We start from the raw sequence: 24,215 nt of genomic DNA on the forward strand, positions 1-24,215 counted from the left end.
TATTTTGAAAGCATTCTAAGGGAAAATAATTTTGAACTAAAATTCTGTATTCAAATCAAGTATGAAAACAAAAGAAGACATGGTTGGAAATCTGTTTTAGAATACGTATACCCCTTTTAAATAATTACTGAACTACATATGCTAATTTTTTTAATTAATTCAAGAGGAAGCAAAAATGTAAATGGAACAATGGTCAGCCAAGAAACCAGTAAGCCTCATTAATTTAAACAGACGCTGATGGCACACTAAAAATCTAACAAACCAAAACTTCTAGATAACATCAACATGGCGGGTGGTTCAGAGAGAGAGCAGAGATAAGAAAATTTATGCAAAAGTGCTTACTGTAGCCCAGAGCTTTCAAAACAGATACTTCTTGGCATTGATAGAAAATTATTCATTAAGAATGTGTATTGAAGTTGTTCAGTGGTTTCCACTGTAAGAATAGAAGGAAGACTGTAACTTCCAAATATGAGTTCAGAGGGAAAAGGAGGGCATAGGAAGAGGACAATCACACAATAAATATAAAACAATACAAAATGGCAGGTAAGACTCTAAACACATCAGTGATCATGACAGACGTAAGTGGTTTAAATTGCCGGTTAAAAGATAAATGTGTTTTTAAAAATTCAGCTAGGTTCTCTTTAATAGAATTGTAGTACCACAATTGAAATCTGAGATAGGTTGAAAATAAAAATATTCAAGGCAAATGCTAATAAAGGCAAAGTGCATGCAAATATAAGTGGCAGTAAATTTAAAAAGTGTTTAAGTATAAACATGAAAGGAGCAAATTATCAAAAAGGCATAATTGTCATGTGCTCTCTTACGCTTCTAACAACATAGCTTTGAAAAAACCTCAAACAAAATTTACAAAACATCAAAAAAGCCCAAAAAGTAAGGATATAGAGAATTTTAACAAAAACAATTTTGTTGAAGTAGGTTTATTTGTCACCAACCAAAAGAGCAGTATTACTTAAATTTCCTGTCCCATTAACTACCCTCACAGACCACAGTTGTTCCTGTGATTTTACTCAAAACCAATTTAGGAGCTTGTCCTTTATTCCTGGCCTGTGTGGCTTTTACTCTACTCATCATCCCTACCCAACACCCACCACCCCTCTCCCCACCCTTTCTCCAATATCACAGAAACTGAATTCTTTTCCCCAGAGTTCCCATCCTTGCCTCGTGTCTCAGGGCAATTCTATCCCTTTTGGAGGCCAATTTCCAATTCTGTATATTAACACCATCCCTCCTCTGCAGAGGATAAAGAAAAGAAAGAAGAAGAAAACGTTATCTTAAGAAAGAACCCACCTAGAAGGATGAAGTAAAGCTAAAAATAAATTAATATTCACACATTACCATTTTTAATCTCATCATATTAGTATTTTGGCAAAGAAGTGTTAAATAAGATATAACCCATTAGAAGATAGCTTGTAAATTATAATTTTACAGTTTTCTCATTATTCATATTGTTTGTTTTCCTAAAGATGAAAACGAATGCAGGACCAAGCCAGGAATCTGTGAAAACGGACGTTGTGTTAACATTATTGGAAGCTATAGGTGCGAGTGTAATGAAGGATTCCAGTCAAGTTCTTCAGGCACTGAGTGCCTTGGTAAGTTGACATCCAAATATATTATACTTGGTAGATAAAACATCTATTCGTGTTGTCATCACAGAAGAGCTCCACATATATATTCTTGTCTGCTAAACAAATCCCCCAATCTTAATAATCCACATGCTTCTTCCTAAAGGTGCACAGCTATTAAAATGATATATTTGTACATGTGTGTGTTATATGCACATCTATGTGTAATGTAAATAACAATCTTAAATAGTCTTTCCAAAATTAAGATTAATTAAGCTCTTTGGAAAATTTGGCTTCAGTAAAACTTACATCAGAGGACGACTTAATTCCCAAAGAAAATATTTGCAATATGAGGTAAGTTCTGCCACAATTAATGCAAAATAAATGCCATATTTCCAAAATTCAGGGAAGGTTAATTTTTATATTGTGGTACAGAAAAAAATGTTTTACAAAACTTTTTATGGGAAATACGAGTCTCAGACATTATATTGTATTTTAATGCTAAAATGCATGCATTATAAATCATTGTAGTTAATTATGGCAGCTGTAAAAAGTGTGCTATAGTAAAATTCAAGGTAAACAAAGAAATAAGAGCAGTAAACTGACTCATCACTTGATTTAGGAGTATTTCAACTATATCAGATTTTTTTCTGAACGATGTCATATGCTTCAAATTCTAAGAAATTTTTGATCAAGAAAACATTTTTTTGTTTATTGTTATGTCCAATCTATACTTTTACTCACTTCAGTCTTTTAGGAAATAGGAAAAGTAACCTACATATAAAGTGTAATTTTCTGTTCATGTTACTAACAGTTTTGCTAGGATTGTTTATAAAACTATATTAAAGATTTAATTGACTTTTATGTCAGAAAAAATGTTTGTATTTTTAAAAAATCTACTCAGTCCAAGTGTTTGAACAGTCTCTCAGATGTAGAAAATATGAGATATCAGATTGAATAAGTACCAAGCTCATAAAATATAGTCTAGAATTTGCTTTCCAGAAACTAATCCTGGCACTCATTTGCTTATTTAAAGGAAAATAATTTAATTTGATTTTCCTTTCCCTTCTATTCTACAGAAATGGTAGTTCACTATCATTTAGTTGGCAATGGATTAGAGGAAAAAATTTATCTGTTTCTAAATTATAGTATCACTTTTTGTCAAATTTAATAAACTGTAGTCTGTAGTGAAAGAATATGTTATGAACTTAACTATCAGCAAAACTTTGTAATCATTAAGCTGTCTTAATTATTCCTAAGGAGGAAATTCTTGACTGCCCTGCTTAATTTGAAAGCCAGCATAATGAAATGTCAGTTCCGCATCCTTAACTCTTTCTACTTTGCCATTTCAGACAATCGGCAGGGACTCTGCTTTGCAGAGGTATTGCAGACAATATGTCAAATGGCATCCAGCAGTCGCAATCTCGTCACTAAGTCAGAATGCTGCTGTGATGGTGGGCGAGGCTGGGGCCACCAGTGTGAGCTTTGCCCACTTCCTGGAACTGCCCAGTACAAAAAGATATGTCCTCATGGCCCAGGATATACAACTGATGGAAGAGGTAAGGAGATGAGGAAATTTATTTATATAATCAACACATTAAATTTTATGAATTCAGATAAATGTGAAGTAAAAGTGAAAAATTGATACAGTAAAAAGAATAGCTAAAATGTTTATACTTTGATATTTAAATTTGATGTGTATTTTCATATATATGTATATAGAAAGAATAATCTTTGCTAATGCTTTAGAGATTTTAAGAGTTAATCTTCCTATCAGACCTAAGGGGTAGAATGTATTACTCCCATCTTAACAGAGGAGGAAAATGAAGCACAAAGCTAAGGTAACATTAAGTAATTTTCCCAAGATCACACACTTTTTAAGGGATGGACCCAGGAATGGAACACATCAGTCTGACCCAAAGGCCATGCTTGTAACACCCAAATTATACTTGCCTTATTTAAATAAATATTGCTTATTTGAATGCACAGAGGGACTTATTCTATCTGCAGTTTCTTTACAGACTAGCAAGTCTCATAACTGATTAGTCCTTTGCATTCCTTGTACAACCAACTGATATATTAATGTCCTAAAAACATACGACTTTCCTCCATTTACTGTATGAATTCCCAACCTTGTGCATGACAACTTTGCTAACCAAAGCCTTTCTTCACAAAGCTTTTCTTCAGAGTCTATTGCAAATGTGAATTTGAGGCCAATCCAAGGGAAATTATCACAAATTCCAAACTAGTTGGACTTTGAAGGGGTAGCTTTCTAGATTCCCCCCAAAATAATTCATGCTTAGATTGCAAAACGGGTAGTCTTAAACAGGGCTTTCACTAGAGCCTTCCTTTATCTCTTCCCATCACTTGAGATTATTTTTCTGTCACATCCATGTTGCTGTTCACCTGAATGATGAACAGGTGCTCCGGTGCTATTACAGATGTTTGCAGTTATCTCATCTCCATTTCTTAATTTCTCTTCAATTCTGACCAGTTTTACCCTTGCATATATGTTAACTCCTGATTGTTTTTGGTCCACAGATATTGATGAATGTAAGGTAATGCCAAACCTCTGCACCAATGGTCAGTGCATCAACACCATGGGCTCATTCCGATGCTTCTGCAAGGTTGGCTACACCACAGACATCAGTGGAACGTCTTGTATAGGTAAGGATGGGCACCTCTATGTCTGGGGATTTGGGGGCTAATCAACTACTGTTTCCTACAAGGCACTCATTATCAGTAAGTGTCTTTATTATGGAACTTTGGAATATACATTTTATTAAAATGATGCCATCCCCTCGATAATGTGCTTCTTAATCACACAGCACTTGGCCTTTGTCCAATGATGTAGGATGTAGAATTGTTTATGTCATCCAAAAAAAAGTCTATTCAATCAGGGAAACAAAAATTACAAATATGTACTTTCAACATTTTATATTTTAATTTAAAATTGAAAGTGCACATTTGTTTGTCACTCTTTGAATGAAGGAAAAGGGCTTTTTCTTATGAATATGTGTATGTTAAGAGAATGTTTTCCGTGTTTCTCTTTGCTATATTTTTGCATAAAGTATACCAAGTAAGCATTACCTAAATAAAATTTCCAGCTGCGGAGCATTCTCAGTACAGAATCCTTCTACCGTTTTACAATTTATTTTTCTTATTCAATTTGTTATTGTCTCACTCACACCAATTTATGACCATCGTGGGGCAGAAAGGACTTAAGACTTTTGTTGAGTCTTTCCAAAGTATTGGGGGAACCCACCCCGGATAATTCAACTTGGGTTCTTTTCTATTTCCCTAAGTGTCGGCTGGTCTGAGAAATAAAGGGAAAGAGTACAAAGAGAGGAATTTTTAAAGCTGGGTGTCCGGGGGAGACAGCACATGTTGATAGCTTCCGTGATGCCCCCCAAGCTGCAAAGCCAGCATGTTTTTATTAAAGATTTTCGAAAGGGGAGGGAGTGCACAAATAGGGTGTGGGTCACAGAGATCACATGCTTCACAAGGTAATAAAATATTACAAGGCAAATGGAGGCAGGGCAAGATCACAGGACCGGGGCAAAATTAAAACTGCTAATGAAGTTTCAGGCACGCATTGTCATTGATAACATCTTAACAGGAGACAGGGTTTGAGAGCAGACAACCGGTCTGACCAAAATTTATTAGGTGGAAATGTCCTTGTCCTAATAGGCCTGGGAGCACTACAGGAGACTGGGGCTTATTTCATCCCTTATCTGCAATCGTAAAAGACAGACGTCCCCAGAGTGGCCATGTTAGAGACCTCCCCCAGGAACATATTCTCTTTCTCAGGGATGTTCCTTGCCGAGAAAAAGAATTCAGCAATATTTCTCCTATTTGCTTTTGAAAGAAGAGAAATATTGCTCTGTTCCGCCCAGCTCTCAGGCGGCCATACCTAATGGTTATCTCCCTTGTTCCCTGAACATTGCTGTTATACTGTTCTTTTTTTAAGGTGCCCAGATTTCATATTGTTTAAACAATTTGTGCAGTTAACGCAATCATCACAGGGTCCTGAGGCGACATACATCCTCAGCTTACGAAGATGACAGGATGAAGAGATTAAAGTAAAGGCAGGCATAGGAAATCACAAGAGTATTGATTGCAGAAGTGATAAGTGTCCATGAAATCTTCGCAATTTATGTTCAGAGACTGCAGTAAAGACAGGCATAAGAAATTATAAAAGTGTTAATTTGGGGAACTAATAAATGTCCATGAGATCTTCACAATGTATATTCTTCTGCCATGGCTTCAGCCAGTCCCTCTGTTTGGGGTCCCTGACTTCCTGCAACACCAAAGTATTCAACTTCATTTTTATTAAAGAAAAAATTTTCTCCTTTATATTTCATTAGCTTACTTGATATTCTATCAAATTACCTATGTCAATAACAAATACACCTGGCATTAAAAGGTTAAGAAAACCCAGCTGACTTCTTTGAAACAGAAGAGGATGAGTAATAGAGAATAGACCATTAATCATGAGCATTCAGCATTCTGTGAACATCAACATCATATGTTATGTGGAGGAAATGGAGATTGTCTGCTATCACTCAGAGTCTGAGTAGGAAAGAGATGGCACATTTCAAGGAGGACAATTCAAGGAGGGTCTAACAAAAGGACTGTCTATACACGTGTGAGCAGCGTATACAAAAGCCAGGAGGCATAGTGCTGTGTGCTGGAGCTGTACTACCGCTGGGCCAAAAAAAAAGAGGCAGAGGTTTTTGGAACCCGAAAAAAGAAAGTTGTGCTCAGAAGAGTGCCTTGAGAGGACCTGTGACAGCTGATCCAGGGACTCAGCCAGTCTGAGCCTATCTTGCAGGGAGGGAATTGAGGAAATAAGGGCCAGACAGAAGAAGAGGGCAAGGGAGAGCCTCTGGATGGAGTCCGTAGAGCTCCGATTCCTGGGCCTGAGAGCAGGGTGGACCAGGGTGAGGACTGAATCTGAAGGGGAAAGTGGAAACTTTCCAGCACCATCTGTGATCCCACAAGATGCTTAAGGGAGCCTCCGTAAAGAGAGTTTAAGAGAACTTGTGCCACATCCATGTGTCAAACATAGAGAAACTCTTACTAAGTTTATGATTCTCAGGTTGTAAACCAAAGTGTATTAATCTAAAGAATTTAGTAATTTTGAACCCAGACAGTTGTCTAGACATCATAATATTTACCCAAGATCCGTAGATTGATTTACAAAGTAAACCTATATATTACTTTAGAGAAAATCATTCTGTATATCATTTCTTTCTGGCTATATTCCACTTTAAGTTGAAGAGGAAAAACAAAAAGAATGAAGTGAGAATATGAAAGGAGGAAAGAGTCCAGTTGTTTTTTTAACCAGTAATTTAATCTTTGCATCACTTTTACTTAGACCTTGATGAATGCTCCCAGTCCCCGAAACCATGCAACTTCATCTGCAAGAACACCGAGGGGAGTTATCAGTGTTCATGTCCGAGGGGGTATGTCCTGCAAGAGGATGGAAAGACATGCAAAGGTGAGTGAAGAGTCTCTGACAATTGTGACCCTTGTCTGTATCTTTTCTTTCAAGTGTAAATATTAGCTTATCAGGGATTATGCTATGTGCATCACCTTCATTAAAAGGTACCTTCCTAGTGGCCGTGTTATTGCTCAAAGAAAAACTCTACCAATAGGCTCATTGCAGGAGGCAGAGAGGATTAAAACCCAAGTTAAAACAGTTTGCTTCTTATAGAAAACTACACAAATATTAAAAAATAAAATATAACAAAAATTTTGGTGTGAGAAGAGATCGAAACAAATCACTGAAACAAAATTTTTGTTGTGGTTGCTTATCTAAGCTTTTGTTTTTCTAAGCTACCTTTATTATGGGTTTACTGTGAAAAAGTGAAAATAAATAGGTAAATTTAAGTTTTTTGCTTAGGTAATATCAAAAGTAATTATTTATCCAGCTAAATTAGATCACTGAAATAGCTTCAATACTACACTCATGTATTTGATTTTATAGTAAGCCTCATCAGAATGAAATTAATGGACTGCAGAAATTTTTAAAATATAGTTTATTCTCAATAAAATGAGGTTTTATTTCCAAGGCATATCAAAAAAATAAAATAATAGCAAGCACTGCTTGGATCTGTTTAATGAACTGATATGGGTCCGTGTTGTACATTGTTTATAAATGAGTATGACTAAAGCATTTTTTAAACTGTAAAATAATGAATTAGTCTTGCCTACATCTTATGTGGTACATTTATTTTAAATATAGTTTCCAAATTAAGTTTTAGTATAGCCAAAATCAAATTTTGAGTTTTTTTATTAGTAGAGTCCAAATATCAACACCATTTATGGCTAGAATTACAGATGCTGTATTTTGCTTCCTCTAATATTAATGCCCATGTTTTCATCTGAATGTGGAAACTCTTAGCGTTTGTGTTAGGACCTTCATCAGTTTCTAGATTCTGTTTCATTTTTATTTAATTCTTCCTTTAACAGGAATAAGTAATCAGCCATGTACTATACTGCATTCAATGCAAGAATTGTAACCTTTGGATAGTAGCTTTGAGAACATTTCATGGAAATTGCTATTATTCTGCCATTCAGTTTCTTATCTTACATATTGCCTTACTTGCCCTATCATCCTAGCCCATAATATTTATTCTGCTTAAATATGTAAAAAGAAACTGTTTTCCATATGCCTGTGGAAATCTACGAAGCTTCCAGCAAAAATGTAGACAAAATGCTTCTAATGGAGCATGTGCATCTCCTGTGACTTCACAAGAAAGGAAACATAGCCAGATAATCTACTGTGGTTTTCAATGGCTTCTCTCTAATTTCAGACCTTGATGAATGTCAAACCAAACAGCATAACTGCCAGTTCCTCTGTGTCAACACCCTGGGGGGGTTTACCTGTAAATGTCCACCAGGTTTCACACAGCATCACACTGCTTGTATCGGTAAGACAAAATTACAAATGGGAAATTTTACAAACTTCCAGTAAATACATAAAAATTGTATTTAAAATTATAAACAGAAGAATGTCCTGGTACTTATATTCATAACCAGTACCCCATAATGAGTGGTCTAAAGAAGTTGCTCATAATATAGATATTTTCAAGAACAATATCCAAAGGGGGAAAAATAGGCCTTTGTAGTCCAAGCACATGCACAGTAGCCATATTTCAAGCAGTGCCTTTATATCACATTCTCAATATAACCATGGTGTTCAGACAAAGTATGATTGAAGGCTCCCTGTAATTTAGAACATGTTAACAAACACACTGAGCTTTTATTTTAGAAGACACATGTTAAGGAACTTTCCGTCAGTGTGCCCTCAATCACCCCAAAATATGCTCTCATCTCAAACTTCATGAAATACACTGTTTCTTACCACTTTTGTCTTTAATATGATAGTGAATTTTGGTATAAATTTTCCTAAAATGCCATTTTCACATCATGAAATTTAGGTTTTCATATATTGCTTTTTACTTCACATGAAATTTAAGACATGTCATAATTGGAAAGTTTGATGCTCTGCTTCTTGATGCTTTGCCAGACAACAACGAATGTGGGTCTCAGCCTTCGCTTTGTGGAGCGAAGGGAATCTGTCAAAACACTCCAGGCAGTTTCAGCTGCGAATGCCAAAGAGGGTTCTCCCTTGATGCCACCGGACTGAACTGTGAAGGTTAGTTGATTTGCTCAAAAATTCTTAGTCTAGTAACAGTAAACCATATATATTTTTAACTTCCAAGACACTCAATGAGAAATTAGGATAATCTCAAAAAAAAGAAAAAAAAATAGTATTGAACAAAATAGGACCCAGCAACTGATTCCTGGTCATAAATTTCTATGTATCATTTTGGGGACAGAGGGAAACTAGATGCAGTGAAACAAAAATTCTGTGATTACGAATTGACTTTTAAAGTAACTGTTGACTAATCATGGATCTGATAAAGAATTGAGTTGAAAAAGAATTCTGTGTCTAATATGGTTTGCAGTAGTGTACAAGCATACCAGAAAAAAAATAATAGTTGACCTTTGTTCCATGATTCTTAAATGTATAAGAATTAAATATCAAAAGAATCTGTCATCATAGAGAATTGAACAAATGTAGTGAACATGCTAGGGTGAAATGATGGCTGTTTCTATTTTTTTTATGGCTCAAGCTCCTGCTTCACTCCTTCACTTTCCTACAGTGGACCTTGGTCTCCTCTGCAATAGCTATTTCCTGTAAAATCCAAGGGAACATTTAAGTGGGAACAAAATAAGAACATGCTTGCAGTTAAGAAAATTTCATATAGTTCTTCACTATTTATATTGCAAGTACTGGTGTATGACAAGAAAAATGTATTAGGATTAGTGTCTTATAAAACACCCATGCCAGGATTATGAGACTATATTTATTTTCCTTACATTCTTAGATCGTATTGCAATTTATAGTTTTCTTGATTTTAATCACCCTTTTAACATTAACTATTCTTAGAAATATATGATTTGGATCTCTAGAAGTATATTTAAAGTATTTAATTTGCTCTCTGTAAGTCTTGTGGGACTTTTATATGTATCTCATTTTCAGCAAAGAAAAATTCAGTGTTTAAAATGTCAATTTTAATATTTTATTAAATCATTGACACATTGAAAGTATTCTGAACCTACAGCTGTTTGCCACATGCGAGTTCAGCCTGTGACCATCCCCATAAGATACCATTTATTAATTATCCATGTAAATTTGTTACACACCTCAGACATGCCAATTTTATTTTACTCTTTATGGATAGATTTCAAAGATTCGGTTGTCATTCCAAAAGAGCATGCATAAATAAACAAAGAAATTATTCCACATGTATGATACACCACATCTTGTCTAAAAATAACATATTTAAATACTTAAGAGGGATTTGCATCTAATTAATCTTGAATGGTAATAAAAATTTTTACGTGCAATATAATTATACTTTTTAGGTATCTCTGTAATGCTTCTATCCTCCCCAAAATGAGCATTATATCTCAGTCACTTTCAAACTTACTGAAATATGCAATGCAAATATATTTTTATATATATGATTTACCAAATAAATCATACCATATGCAGTTAATTAGTTCAAAAAGCACAACATTTGTGGTTGCTGTGGTTGACTTGCTGAAATTCAGATGTTGCTTAGAGCACTGACGTGCCGTGGTCTGGTGGAGAGCAGAAGAATGAGGTGGTCTCTTATCTCAGAACTGTTCCTCGCACCACCACTGACGAATAATCATGTGACCTGGAAAAATGACAGACTCTCTGTGTGTCACGTCTTGTATGTTTGTTCCCGTGATAACAGTTACCCCAGGTTTCATTTGGAGTGCATTTAAAAATAGTAGAAGAAAGTGACATGAACGTTTTGCCGGGCTTGTTTTTGCAGATGTTGATGAATGTGATGGGAACCACAGATGCCAACACGGTTGCCAGAACATCCTGGGTGGCTACAGATGTGGCTGCCCCCAAGGCTACATCCAGCACTACCAGTGGAATCAGTGTGTCGGTGAGTGCACTTTTCTTCCTGAAAGTGTCTCTGAATAAGATGAACAAATTGTGAGGGTTGAGGTTTCAGTATAGCCTTTGAATTTTAGACTTTAAAACCAGGCCTTAAGACTGATGCATAGGGACTCATTCTGCTAGTGTGTATGTTTGAAAAAATCTACAAGAAAAAGTTTGTTTTTAAGTACATAAATGTTAACTAGAGGTTTCTTCATTTTAAATTTCTGCTAATTTTAAGTTTCTGAAGATGATGTTAAGAATCACCATCTTTGTTTGCCAAGGTCAGCCACTTTTTTGTCTGTAATTTGGTATCTTTAGATTTCCCATCCATTCCCCTCATACGAATTTAAAGGAATTCATGTCAACTGAATGAGGACAGTCCATGTGTGCTCTCCTGTCACATAGATTTAATAAAGGATGGGAAGTGTTTAAGGTCAAAAAGTACCTACTTATAACAAATGCTGTTGGCAACTCTAGACAGAAGTGTTTGTAAAATAAAATACATGGGCTCTTAGCTCTGTTCCTTGCATTGATAATAGTCACTGAAATTCTCCTTTTAAGGAGCGATAGATCAAAGAGAACATTATTCTCTACTTGAATAGCTAGCTGACTTACTTAGCATATGCTTAATCTCTTTGCTCCATTTGAATGCCCTTCACAGACCCTCCAACCAACACATTTTGACGCTAGATGCTGGCATAACTGAGCAGAAAGGGGCACTGGGGTCCTTCAGAGAAATACCAGGGTGCTTCCTGTTTCTGTGTAGTAATTCAAATTACTCCCCAGGTTATTCACATATTGAATTATTGTGATCCACTAGATAAATTAGTCTTATTGTATCATTTGTGGTCTTCTCAAAAGAAATTTCTAATGACAGCTTAGTGAATTAAGAACAAAAAAATCAAGATAAATTTCAATGGAGAGAAAATTATGCCAGGTCAAAGACAGACGCTTTACCACACCATGAATATACACTCATAGGAGGAAATGCAGAAACCAGTAAGTGATCAAAAGTTAAAGACAAGACAATTTCAAAAAATTATTAAAATTACCAATTAGGCAGTCAATCAAAATAACTTTATAAATTTAATTCACTTTTTTTCCTCTTCATAGAAAAAAGAGTATTGCAGAACTCCTTATCCCCAGATTTATTGATTCATAAACAAAGGCAAAGTCTTTAGAATATCAGGAACATTATTTTTTACATAGCTATTAAAATAATGTAAAACATTCTATAGGTTGCCTATTCACTCTGATGATAGTTTATTTTGCTGTGCAGAAGCTCTTTAATTTAATTAGATCCCAGTTGTCAATTTTGGCTTTATTGCAATTGCTTTTGATGTTTTCATCATGAAGTCTTTGCCCATGCCTATGTCCTGAATGGTATTGCCAAGGTTTTCTTCTGGGAATTTTTTTTTTTTTTTTTTTTTTTTTTAAAGATGGAATCTCGCCCTGTTGCCCAGGCTGAAATGCAGTGGCATGATCTCAGCTCACTACAGCCTTCGCCTCCTGGGGTTCAAGTGATTTTCCTGCCTCAGCCTCCTGAATAGCTGGGATTACAGGAGTCTGCCACAATTCCCAGCTAATTTTTTGTATTTTTAGTAGAGACGGGATTTCACCACATTGGCCAGGCTGGTCTTGAACTCCTGACCTCAGGTGATCCACCTGCCTGAGCCTCCCAAAGTGCTAGGATTACAAGCATGAGCCCGGCCTCATGCCCGGCCTCTTCTAGAGTTTTTATGCTTTGGGGTTTTACTTTTAGTCTTTAATCCATATTGAGTTAATTTTTGTATAAGGTGTAAGGAAGGGGTCCAGTTTTAGTTCTCTGCATATGGCTAGCCAGCTTTCCCAGCACCATTTACTGAATAGGAGATCCTTTCCCCATTGTTTGTTTTTGTCAGATTTGTCAAAGATCAGATGGTTGTAGATGTGTGGTTTTACTTCTGAGGTCTCTGTTCTGTGCCATTGGTCTATATGTCTGCTTTGGTACCAGTACCATGCTGTTTTGGTTACTTTGGAGTTATTGTATACTTTGAATCCATCTGGTCCTGAGCTTTTTTTTTTGGTTGTTAGGCTATTCATTACTGCCTCAAATTTAGAACTTGTTATTGGTCTATTTGGGGATTCGACTTCTTCCTGGTTTAGTCTTGAGAGGGTGTATGTGTCTGGGAAATTATCCATTTCTTCTAGATTTCCTAGTTTATTTGCATAAAGATGTTTAGAGTATTCTCTGATGGTAGTCTGTATTTCAGTGGGATCAGTGGTGATATCCCCTTTATCATTTTTTTTATTGTGTCTATTTGATTCTTCTCTGTTCTTTATTAGTCTGGTTAGTGGTCTATTTTGTTATTTTTTTCAAATAGCTAGCTCCTGGATTCATGATTTTTTTGGAGGGTTTTCCATATCTCTCTATCTTTCAATTCTGCTCTTAGTTATTTCTTGTCTTCTGTTAGCTTTTGGATTAGCTTGCTCTTGCTTCTCTCACTCTTTTAATTATGACGTTAGGGTGTCGACTTGAGATCTTTCTAGCCTTCTGATGTGGGCATTTAGTGCTATAAATTTCCCCTAAACACTACTTTAGCTGTGGCCCAGAGATTCTGGTACATTGTCTGTTTGTTCTCATTGGTTTCAAAGAACTAAAGAGCTTCTACACAGCAAAAGAACTATCATCAGAGTGAACAGGCAACCTATAGAATGGAAGAAAATGTTTGCAATCTACCCATCTGACACAGGTCTAATATCCAGAATCTGCAAGGAACTTTCTGACACAGGTCTAATATCCAGAATCTGCAAGGAACTTAAACACATTTGTGAGAAAAATACATACAACCCCATCAAAAAGTGGGCAAAGGATATGAACAGACACTTCTCAAAAAAGGACATTTATGCGGCCAACAAACATATGAAGAAAAGCTCAACATCACTGATTATTAGAGAAATGCAAATCAAAACCACAATGAGATGCCATCTCATGCCAGTCAGAATGGCAATTATTAAAAAGTTAAGAAACAATAGATGCTGGTGAGGCTGTGGAGAAACAGGAAAACTTTTATACTGTTGGTGGGAATGGAAATTAGTTCAACCATTGTTGAAGACAGTGTGGTGATTCCTCAAGGATCTAGAACCAGAAATACCATTTGACCTAGCAGTCCCATTACTGGGTATATACCCACAGGAATATAAATCATTCTACTATGAAGACATATGCACATGTATGTCTATTGCAGCACTATTTACAATAGCAAAGTCTTGGAACCAACTCAAATGCCCATCCATGATAGACTGGATAAAGAAAATGTGGTACATATACACCATGGAATACTATGCAGCCATAAAAAGGAATGAGAGTATGTCCTTTGCAGGGACATGGATGAATCTGGAAACTGTTATCCTCAGCAAACTAACACAGGAACAGAAAACCAAACACCACATGTTCTTACTCATAAGTGGGAGTTAAACAGTGAGAACACATAGACACAGAGAAAGGAAGGGAATAAGCACGTGGCGGGGCCTTTTAGGGGGTGGGGGGCAAGGGGAGGGAACCTGGAGGATGGGTCAATAGGTGCAGCATAGCACCATGGCACACTTACAGCTGTGTAACCAGCCTGCACATTCTGCACATGTATCCCGGAACTTAAAGTAAAATTTAAATAAATAAATAAAATATATAAAACAATTTTATTATATTGCAATATTTATAAACTATGAAGCCCACCACTTTAGTAAATACCATGGACTTCTTGGTTAATTCCATAGACCTTAATCCAAAAGAATTATTCTCTAGTATTTCATATTGTGACAGCTTAAACAGAATTTTTTTAAAGGAGAACATAAGTAGAAATAGGAACATGCATAGAGTGCCAATTTAATTTCAAAGTTTTTCAGTTTCCTGAAGTTTTTGTTTCTAAACATGTAGCACAAAACTAGCTGCACAGATTTCTACTAAATGTGGAAGCTCTGTTTAAAATAGTCTGACTTAAAATCAAGATGGTATGGTGTATCCCAATTCCCCTTTATGAAATCCTGGGGTGGGCACTTTGACAAGGTAGTCACCCCCAGAGCAGCTCGCACTGGAGTCCAGCCAGAAGCCTCCTTCTAATCAGGAGAAACTCCATGAGCAGAGGAATAAATGGTTTCAAAGATGAGTCTAAAACTAAAAATACATGAGCAGATATCCCTAATTGCAGGTATTAATTTGTAAGCTTGTTCTACTAAAATGGGTACCTCTATGCAGCAGGTGCCTGGGTACGACACATCAGGGATTTATTTCAACAGATTCTAGATTCTTCTGGGCAGCGTTGAAGAATCCAGCTTGTCTCTGATAAAATTGCTGACTTTCTTCCCTTGAATTCACGTAAGCCCACTGGATTTTTAACTCAAATATATGGCAGAAATAGGGTGAAATACCCCTTCAGGAAACTAATAAAAGCAACAAGTTAGCAAAAGAAAAAGAATTAGTACAAAACGCAAATTAAAAAGCCACAAACATTTTTTTTTCTTTTTTCTTTTTTTAAATTTATTTATTATTATTATACTTTAAGTTGTAGGGTACATGTGCACAACGTGCAGGTTTGCTACATATGTATACTTGTGCCATGTTGGTGTGCTGCACCCATCAACTCGTCATTTACATCAGGTATAACTCCCAATGCAATCCCTCCCCCCTCCCCCCTCCCCATGATAGGCCCCGGTGTGTGATGTTCCCCTTCCCGAGTCCAAGTGATCTCATTGTTCAGTTCCCACCTATGAGTGAGAACATGCGGTGTTTGGTTTTCTGTTCTTGTGATAGTTTGCTAAGAATGATGGTTTCCAGCTGCATCCATGTCCCTACAAAGGACACAAACTCATCCTTTTTTATGGCTGCATAGTATTCCATGGTGTATATGTGCCACATTTTCTTAATCCAATCTGTCACTGATGGACATTTGGGTTGATTCCAAGTCTTTGCTATTGTGAATAGTGCTGCAATAAACATACGTGTGCATGTGTCTTTATAGCAGCATAATTTATAATCCTTTGGGTATATACCCAGTAATGGGATGGCTGGGTCATATGGTACATCTAGTTCTAGATCCTTGAGGAATCGCCATACTGTTTTCCATAATGGTTGAACTAGTTTACCAAAAGCAACGGCAGCAAAAGCCAAAATTGACAAATGGGATCTCATTAAACTAAAGAGCTTCTGCACAGCAAAAGAAACTACCATCAGAGTGAACAGGCAACCTACAGAATGGGAGAAAATTTTTGCAATCTACTCATCTGACAAAGGGCTAATATCCAGAACCTACAAAGAACTCAAACAAATTTACAAGAAAAAAACAAACAACCCCATCAAAAAGTGGGCAAAGGATATGAACAGACATTTCTCAAAAGAAGACATTCATACAGCCAACAGACACATGAAAAAATGCTCATCATCACTGGCCATCAGAGAAATGCAAGCCACAAACATTTTTTATCTGTCACTACTTGTGACTTGTGTGAGTATCTTCAGCCATTCATGTGATTGATGGGGGAATACAGAAGGAAGCATTTCAGACAGATTTCCTCAGGTCTCCTTGTCAGTGGTCAACACTGTTAGTCAATGCATCAGATAGTTTAAACCGGCAAAATTGTAAACCTATTATGTTACTAAACCTACCACCAGTTGATGAAGAATGAAAGTTCTTTGAAAGTGTTAATGCTGAAAAAAGCTTTCAGTTCAAACTAACACTTCAGGGAGTTTCCTGCCAGTTGTCACAGAGAATTTACAACATTCTGGTAGATAGAGTATACAGATGTAGGGAACATTCTCAACTATTTATAAGCATTAGTGTTATTCCAATACAATTATTCAGAATTGGAAATATGTAAATATTAACATTTGCATATGAAGAAAAATTATGTCTTCAAATATGAAGACTTTGTGTTTTAGTATTAGTAACTTCCAGTTGCTTCTATAGCCTGTTCTCAATAATTCACACATAGTTTGAATTACAATAATCACATAATAATTCACTCACTAAACTTAGTGAGGCTTGAATCAGTTCAAAGTATGTGTGAGACAGGAATATATTTATTTAAGTCTGTAAATTTTAATCATGATACACATTTATAGAATATAAATATGAGATATCATGGTGCTTGCAAAAATGTTACATATTTTTAAATATTCTTGTAAGTGATATGTTTAAATGTAATTTATTCAGTTAATTATTTTTGCGTGGTAATTTTTCTTCCTAACACAATGTCTAATGGTATATTCATGGCAGGATCATTTTATTAAATTGTAATCTAATTTAGATTCCTTGTTAGGAGAGAAACACTGCCTAGGAATGTCAGATCTAATTATAAAAGCAGATGAGCCTTTGTGGCAGAATTCCAAGTCTCTTGTATATAGAAATAAAATAGCAGTTACAGTTACATCATATGTAGCCAAGTTACTGAGAATTTATTTATTGTTTCTGCATTCCTCCCCTGCCATAAAGGCTAAGAATTTTCACATATTAGATAATCAACATCTTTTATATTCAGTGATTAAGAAACCTACATTTAGTGGTCTCCTTTAATTCTGAGACTATCAGAATCATGATACAAAAATGTACCTAATAACATCTAGCCTTTGAGTAACTTCTGTCCTGTACTTAACAAAGTTTAATTTCCTGTATGGGAGGCGTCTTCACTGAGAGCCCGTGTGCATCCTCCGGATCTCACTGAGCTGCTGCAGATCCCTGGCTTCCCCACTAGGTCCTGGGTCCTCCGCGCACGCCTGCTTGCACATGGGCCTATTTCCCTACGTCGGCTGAAATATATGCTTGTCACATATTAGGTAAACAGACACTCTTTGCTCCACATGGAGTCACAAGAATTGAAAGAATTCCATGGAACAGATGTGATTTGTTCCCAGGGTGAAATTTGGATTATAAAAAAAGCCCAAAGAGGTCAGGCCGCATGCTGTATATCAACCAGACAGTTAAGGCAAAATTATAATCTCCGAAGTTGAAAGCATAATCAGACTTTGATTTTGTAAAAATGATAATAGCAATTGAAAGTATAACCCATAATTATCCTGCTACCAGGTATTTATAGTATAATGTTAGTCATTAAGCGAGGAAAAGCTATGTGCTGGCTGATAGCTGGATGCAAACCTGCCTCAGAAGGCGCAGTCTGCACCCAGTGGGTTCTCAAGCATTTTAAACTGAACTAGTTGTTAGTTCAATTGATTTAATTAAATAGTGTTGATTTCCATTGTTTTCATTTAGGGTTTATGCATTTTTTTTTATTATGCTTTCTCCTCCTATATAATGAAGGTTTGGGGAATTGCTGGGGGAATGGATACAAATACTTACGGGGATTTTTTAAAATTGATATATCATAAACTTCTCCCTTTTAAAGTGTACAGGTAAATGGGTTTGTAGATTCTCACAAAGGTACGCAGTCATTGATACTACCCGTTTCAGAACATCCTCATCACCTCCAAAAAACACACGGTATCCAAGAGCGGTCATTTCCCATTTCTCCCCCACCGGCAGGCCCTGGCAACTCATTTTCTCTCTATCTCTAAGGATTTGCCTGAGATATAGGCTTTTGAAGTAACCTTCTGTTAAGAGAATAGAAGAGTTATTCACTAGGCAAACTGCAAATATCTGTCCCCAAGGGCTGCAGACATATTTAGAAACAGTACAAACAGAAAAGAGCAAAGCAAGGGTTTTTTAAAGCCACAATTTAGGGGAATTATTTTCATTAATACGCTTTGCAAATCAGTCGTCAGAATAAAATAAAATACCGTGTTAGAGTTATTTCTGCCATAAAATCACAGGCACTTGAGACTCCAGACTTGTTCACATTTTGCTCTTGCCTGCTTCCCCATGTAAGAGTTTCTTTCTTTGTTTCACTAGATGAGAATGAATGCTCCAATCCCAATGCCTGTGGCTCTGCTTCCTGCTACAATACCCTGGGGAGTTACAAGTGCGCCTGCCCCTCAGGTTTCTCCTTCGACCAGTTCTCCAGTGCCTGCCACGACGTGAATGAGTGCTCATCCTCCAAGAACCCCTGCAATTATGGCTGCTCCAACACGGAGGGGGGCTACCTTTGTGGCTGCCCCCCTGGGTACTACCGAGTGGGACAAGGGTAAGGCGGCCTTCAGCCTCACCACCCAGAGGAACACATGGTTCCTGAGTGAGTTCAGGCCACCCACCACTGCAGGGAAGAGTACAGTGTCTAAAAGCCAAGCCGCAGAAGCATTGATTAGAGCTCTTAGGGTATGCAGATAAACACCAAGAAAGCACACACGGACTGCGCTCAGGGTATAGGATTACTTCCTTTGCGATGAGCATAAAACTTGAATTTGTATGTAAATATCACTCTTTGCTCCTGTTATTAAGGGCCTGCATTGATTCAATCTGACCCAAGGCCAGAGACAAGCAGATGTTTAAAAATCCGGCTCACATGTTGCCATGGATACCTGGGCTGTGAGGTAGAAGTGGAAATGGCCTTGCCGCAGGTTCTTCTACAATTTCTGGAAGGTGCTAGCACAGTGATCCCTGAGGAAGGAGTTTGTCCCTTTCTTTGCTCGTGTGGATTTTCTGTTGCACAGAGAGAGGATGGTGCCTAGTTTGATGTGGTGCCACTCAGCACAGGCCCGGCCCACAAGACAGGCTTCCCTCCAACTAGGCACACTGTCTCAAGTTCCATGGGCTGTGGCCTAGGTGCTGGCCATTTGCATCCTCCCAGGAAGGCCGTGGTGCTCAGTGAGAAAGAAGATGGGCATTTAGAGGTCAGTCCAGGTTGCCTTCTTTGAAAGGAGCATTGTGCAAGGCAGGGACTAAAAGGAATGGACCAAGTCTGTCCAACAATAGTGTATGACAATACTTAAAACAAAAGGCTTGGTCTAGACAAAGGTCATTTAGAGCCAATTCACTGACTCACTAACCAAAATACAAGTTCAGAGATCTCAGTTTTTAAAGCAGGGAGCTTTGTTACAAGCAGCAAATACAGGCTTCAGGCCCCTGAAACAATGGAACCTCTCTTAGTGTTCTCTTTGGAAATTCATACCTTGCTTTTACCTTCTGGAGTTCATTATGCTCAGTACTTCAGTCTAATTAGGATTGAAAATTGGGGAAGCACGGGGCTTACCCTCAGAAGAATTTTGCTGTGTCAAAATAAGGGAAAATTTCATCTATTGTGTGTTAAAGAATTATAGGGGATGGTGGCTAATCCCTGTAATCCCAGTACTTTGGGAGTCTGAGGTAAGAGGATCGCTTGAAGGCAGAAGTTGGAGACCAGCCAGGGCAACATAGCAAGACCCTATCTCAACAAAACATTAAAATTTAAAAAAATTAGTTGGATGTGGTGGTGTGTGCCTATTGTCCCTGCTAATTTGGAGGCTGAGGCAGGAGGAGCTCTTGAGCCCAGAAGTTCGAGGCTGCAGTGAGCAAGATCGTGCCACTGTACTACAGCTTGGGGAACAGAGCAAGACCTTGTCTCTAAAAGAAAAAGAATTGCAAAGAGTGTTAGGGTTTTATGTTTATGAGTTTAGAGTTTGCTCTTTTGGTTTCGTGTTTCTGAAGAATCTGCTCTACCACTGGAAAACTATGGTCAAAGTCAGTGATAAAATCTAACAATACTTTGCTTTTTGCAAATAGCCACTGTGTCTCAGGAATGGGATTCAACAAGGGGCAGTACCTGTCACTGGATACAGAGGTCGATGAGGAAAATGCTCTGTCCCCAGAAGCATGCTACGAGTGCAAAATCAATGGCTATTCTAAGAAAGACAGCAGGCAGAAGAGAAGTATTCATGAACCTGATCCCACTGCTGTGAGTACATCCCACTTTGTGTTGCCACAAAATTTTATCCATATGGAGTCATGTAAACAGTGTAGTTCATGTCGTTTTCAGCCTCATTCCAGTTAATCATACCTTGAATTTAATGGATAAATTAATGGACCCAGTATGGAAAAGACAGGTACATTAAAGTGATTGAATTATTAGATCAAAACACAAAGCTTGGGAGAAGAGACTTTAAGATTCACAGTTTCAGAGCATTTTCTTTTGTTGTAGTTTTTGATTTATGTGGGAGGGTATGTCCATCTAGGAAAGAGCTATTTTTGCATGATTCAAAAAATGAAATTATTTTTAATTTGTTCAGTTCTATTTTATAAATGCATAGCATACAAGACTGATTTTAATTTTCACTAGGGAAACCAAGTAGGTCTCATATTCTTTGATTTATTTATAAGACAGCCGTTCCTGCATTAAAAACTTTTGTCTTCCAAATCACTTGTATTCTTTAAGGAACTGAAGTTGGAAATTGCCTGCCACTGATATTTCCTTTCCCTAATGGCATTTTGGCAGTGTTTAAAGGGGTGGGCTGCAAACTACCTGGTTTTGAACATAATTCCCTGGCCCTCCCTATCTATTACCTCTGTTACATAGGGTGTGTTTATTTAACTTCTCTCAACCTCAGTTTTTTCACCTGTAAAGTGGGAATAATACTTACCTCTGAAGGCTGATGGAAGGGTTAATTGAATTGAAACACGTGAACTGCCTGGAACAATGCCTGACATATATAACCCATGTGTTCAGTTCCTGTCAATGATGAATATCTCATATCTAGAGATCTTGATGATTTTCCCAAAGATCTGAGACAGCATGAGGTCATCACTCACCACTCTTTGCAGTTAATATGACTGAGAAATTACCCCACCAAAAAACCTAATCAACAACTCGCTGACTGTTTGAATTGGACAACTTGCTTCAGTTTTATGGGCCTCAGAAACTTTGTCTATATGACCTGACTTCTCTAGCCAAAAAGTTTATGATGCTATTTTATAATAATAAATAAGTCAGTGTTACATTTACCTTAAGTAGACTAAGATACCCAACTGATGTTTAAGTATGACAGTTGAGATATTCATCAAGTTCCCAAACTACAAATCCAGAAGTTCCGCTTATAAACTTTCCCATTGGGGTACTAGGATATAATCCTGCCTGAACACTGATGGGCACTTCTGGGTCACCATTGCCAAGCTCTTACTTAGCAGGTACCCAATCAAAGCACTGTGGTTTTTATCCTATCTTACTTAAATATCATTTGTACCCCTCCCAACCCTCTGAGCAAAAGTCAGACTTGGTTTATCTGGGCCCTGCCCCACTGGCTTTTAGCAAAGATGCTGGTTCGAACCGGAGCCCTGAGAACTCTGCAGATCACTCACTCTGTGTACCTCTGATAGCTCCCAGTAAACTCACTCATCATTCACTTACCTTACAAATCAAAGCCCAGCCTTTAGCCAGAAGATTCCCCTGGGCAGAGTCCCTGCTGATGCCCAACAGCAGTACTTCTCATTTTGACTTCAGAAAAAAAAGAAAAATCATTACCTAAATTTTCTTTTATAAAAATTATTATTTAGCACAATATTTCATAAACTCATCAAAAAATCTTGAAATGTGAACACTCTGTAGGCCCAGTCCTGTAACTTTAATTACCTCGTTAAGGCTGAGTGAGAAGTCATAAAGATTTACAGGGCATTCTCGATGGAATTGGCCTTTTCTTCCAACTGACAAAAATGTACAATAGCCTCTTTCACAGCCACTGCTGGTAAGGAGAGTGCAGAAAGCGGGAGTGGAAAGCCACAGCCTGTCCTTGTGACCAAAACCCCTGCAGCTGATCTCTTTCTAGTCCTCTGCTTGTGCTGTAGAAGCTTGTCCCAAATCATTTCCTGCTCTTCCTCCAGGTTGAACAGATCAGCCTAGAGAGTGTTGACATGGACAGCCCCGTCAACATGAAGTTCAACCTCTCCCACCTCGGCTCTAAGGAGCACATCCTGGAGCTAAGGCCTGCCATCCAGCCCCTCAACAACCACATCCGTTATGTCATCTCTCAAGGGAATGATGATGGCGTCTTCCGCATCCACCAAAGAAATGGGCTCAGCTACTTGCATACGGCCAAGAAGAAGCTCATGCCCGGCACGTACACACTGGAAATCACTAGCGTCCCTCTCTATAAGAAGAAGGAGCTTAAGAAACTGGAAGAGAGCAATGAGGATGACTACCTCCTAGGGGAGCTTGGGGAGGCTCTCAGAATGAGGCTGCAGATTCAGCTCTATTAACCCTTCACAGACTTGGGCCCAGGCTCAAATCCTAGCACAGCCAGTCTGCAGAAGCATTTGAAAAGTCAAGGACTAATTTTAAAGAGGAAAAATAATAATAACTCTGTTTCTTTCCTCCCTGACTTAGACTTTGAATGTTGACCCTCACAGGGAGGGATAATTTAGACTCTGGTATGGCCAAAGATTTGAGCACAAAGGCGACCGTGGTTACTGTATTTTTTATATAACTTCATTTTAAAATATATTAAAAGAAACCTAAATGTTCAAGATATCAGCATATGGCACTAAATGCACAAAAATAATGTGAGCTTTTTTTTTTTCCTGTTAGCAGTCTGTAACACTTTGGGTATTTTGCTATAGTTGCTAATTAAAAAAATATAGATGTTTATTTATTTTTAATGCAGTAATATATGGAGAAATGAACAAACTATGTAAACAAAAAGGGAAACTCACTTGTTTTTCTTTAGATTTATAAATTTGAGCTATTTCTTTTAGAGGTGCTTTTTAAAAATCCAATAGATACAAGAGATGTTTCCTTTGGTTTTCTGCCAGTCATCCAGCTAATACACACCTGATGATTTTAAAGAAAGCCACACAGAGCTGAATGGGCAGTGTAATCAGTAATTTAAAAGACATGAATGTCATTAGATCCTTTATAACGTAGATCGAAGCCAAAGCAGCTCATTTGTGACAACATTTCACATCACCAGACACACCAGGCAACAGAAGATGAAGCACAACCACTGTAGCAAAATACCTTGACTGCTTGTGAGACCATTAGCATTGCAGGCCAAACCGTACTGTATTTCCTTCTCATAACCTCAAGGAACCACATGTGCTACCCACAACACCTCATTCTTACCCAGGGTGCGCTGCGTACTCATGGTACTGTAGGCAGCTGAAGAACTGCCGTTCCTTTGAAAGGGAACACCTGGCGTTCTGTAGTGTTTCGTGCTGTCTTAGACAATGGTGCATTTATTATGTTCAAGTTATTTCAGGATTGCCATATGTGCAAACAAATCATGCAATGCAGCCAAGGAATATATG

General features: G+C 37.5%; 1 protein-coding gene across 1 annotated transcript in view; it reads left to right on the top strand.

Moving 5' to 3' along the window:
• The window catches only part of FBN2 (fibrillin 2), a 276,282-nt gene extending 252,420 nt beyond the window's left edge, over positions 1-23,862 (top strand). Inside the window, exons 56-65 of the mRNA XM_008014309.3 lie at positions 1,485-1,610; positions 2,936-3,142; positions 4,125-4,250; positions 6,964-7,086; positions 8,405-8,521; positions 9,121-9,249; positions 10,967-11,086; positions 18,960-19,191; positions 20,706-20,877; positions 22,794-23,862. Of these exons, the coding sequence (XP_008012500.3) occupies positions 1,485-1,610; positions 2,936-3,142; positions 4,125-4,250; positions 6,964-7,086; positions 8,405-8,521; positions 9,121-9,249; positions 10,967-11,086; positions 18,960-19,191; positions 20,706-20,877; positions 22,794-23,168 (1,727 nt within the window). The 3' untranslated portion in view covers positions 23,169-23,862. The remainder of the gene's footprint in view (positions 1-1,484; positions 1,611-2,935; positions 3,143-4,124; positions 4,251-6,963; positions 7,087-8,404; positions 8,522-9,120; positions 9,250-10,966; positions 11,087-18,959; positions 19,192-20,705; positions 20,878-22,793) is intronic.
• Positions 23,863-24,215: the final 353 nt, after the last annotated feature.

The sequence above is a fragment of the Chlorocebus sabaeus genome, chromosome 23 (assembly GCF_047675955.1).
Source record: "Chlorocebus sabaeus isolate Y175 chromosome 23, mChlSab1.0.hap1, whole genome shotgun sequence".
Classification (NCBI taxonomy): Eukaryota; Metazoa; Chordata; class Mammalia; order Primates; family Cercopithecidae; genus Chlorocebus; species Chlorocebus sabaeus.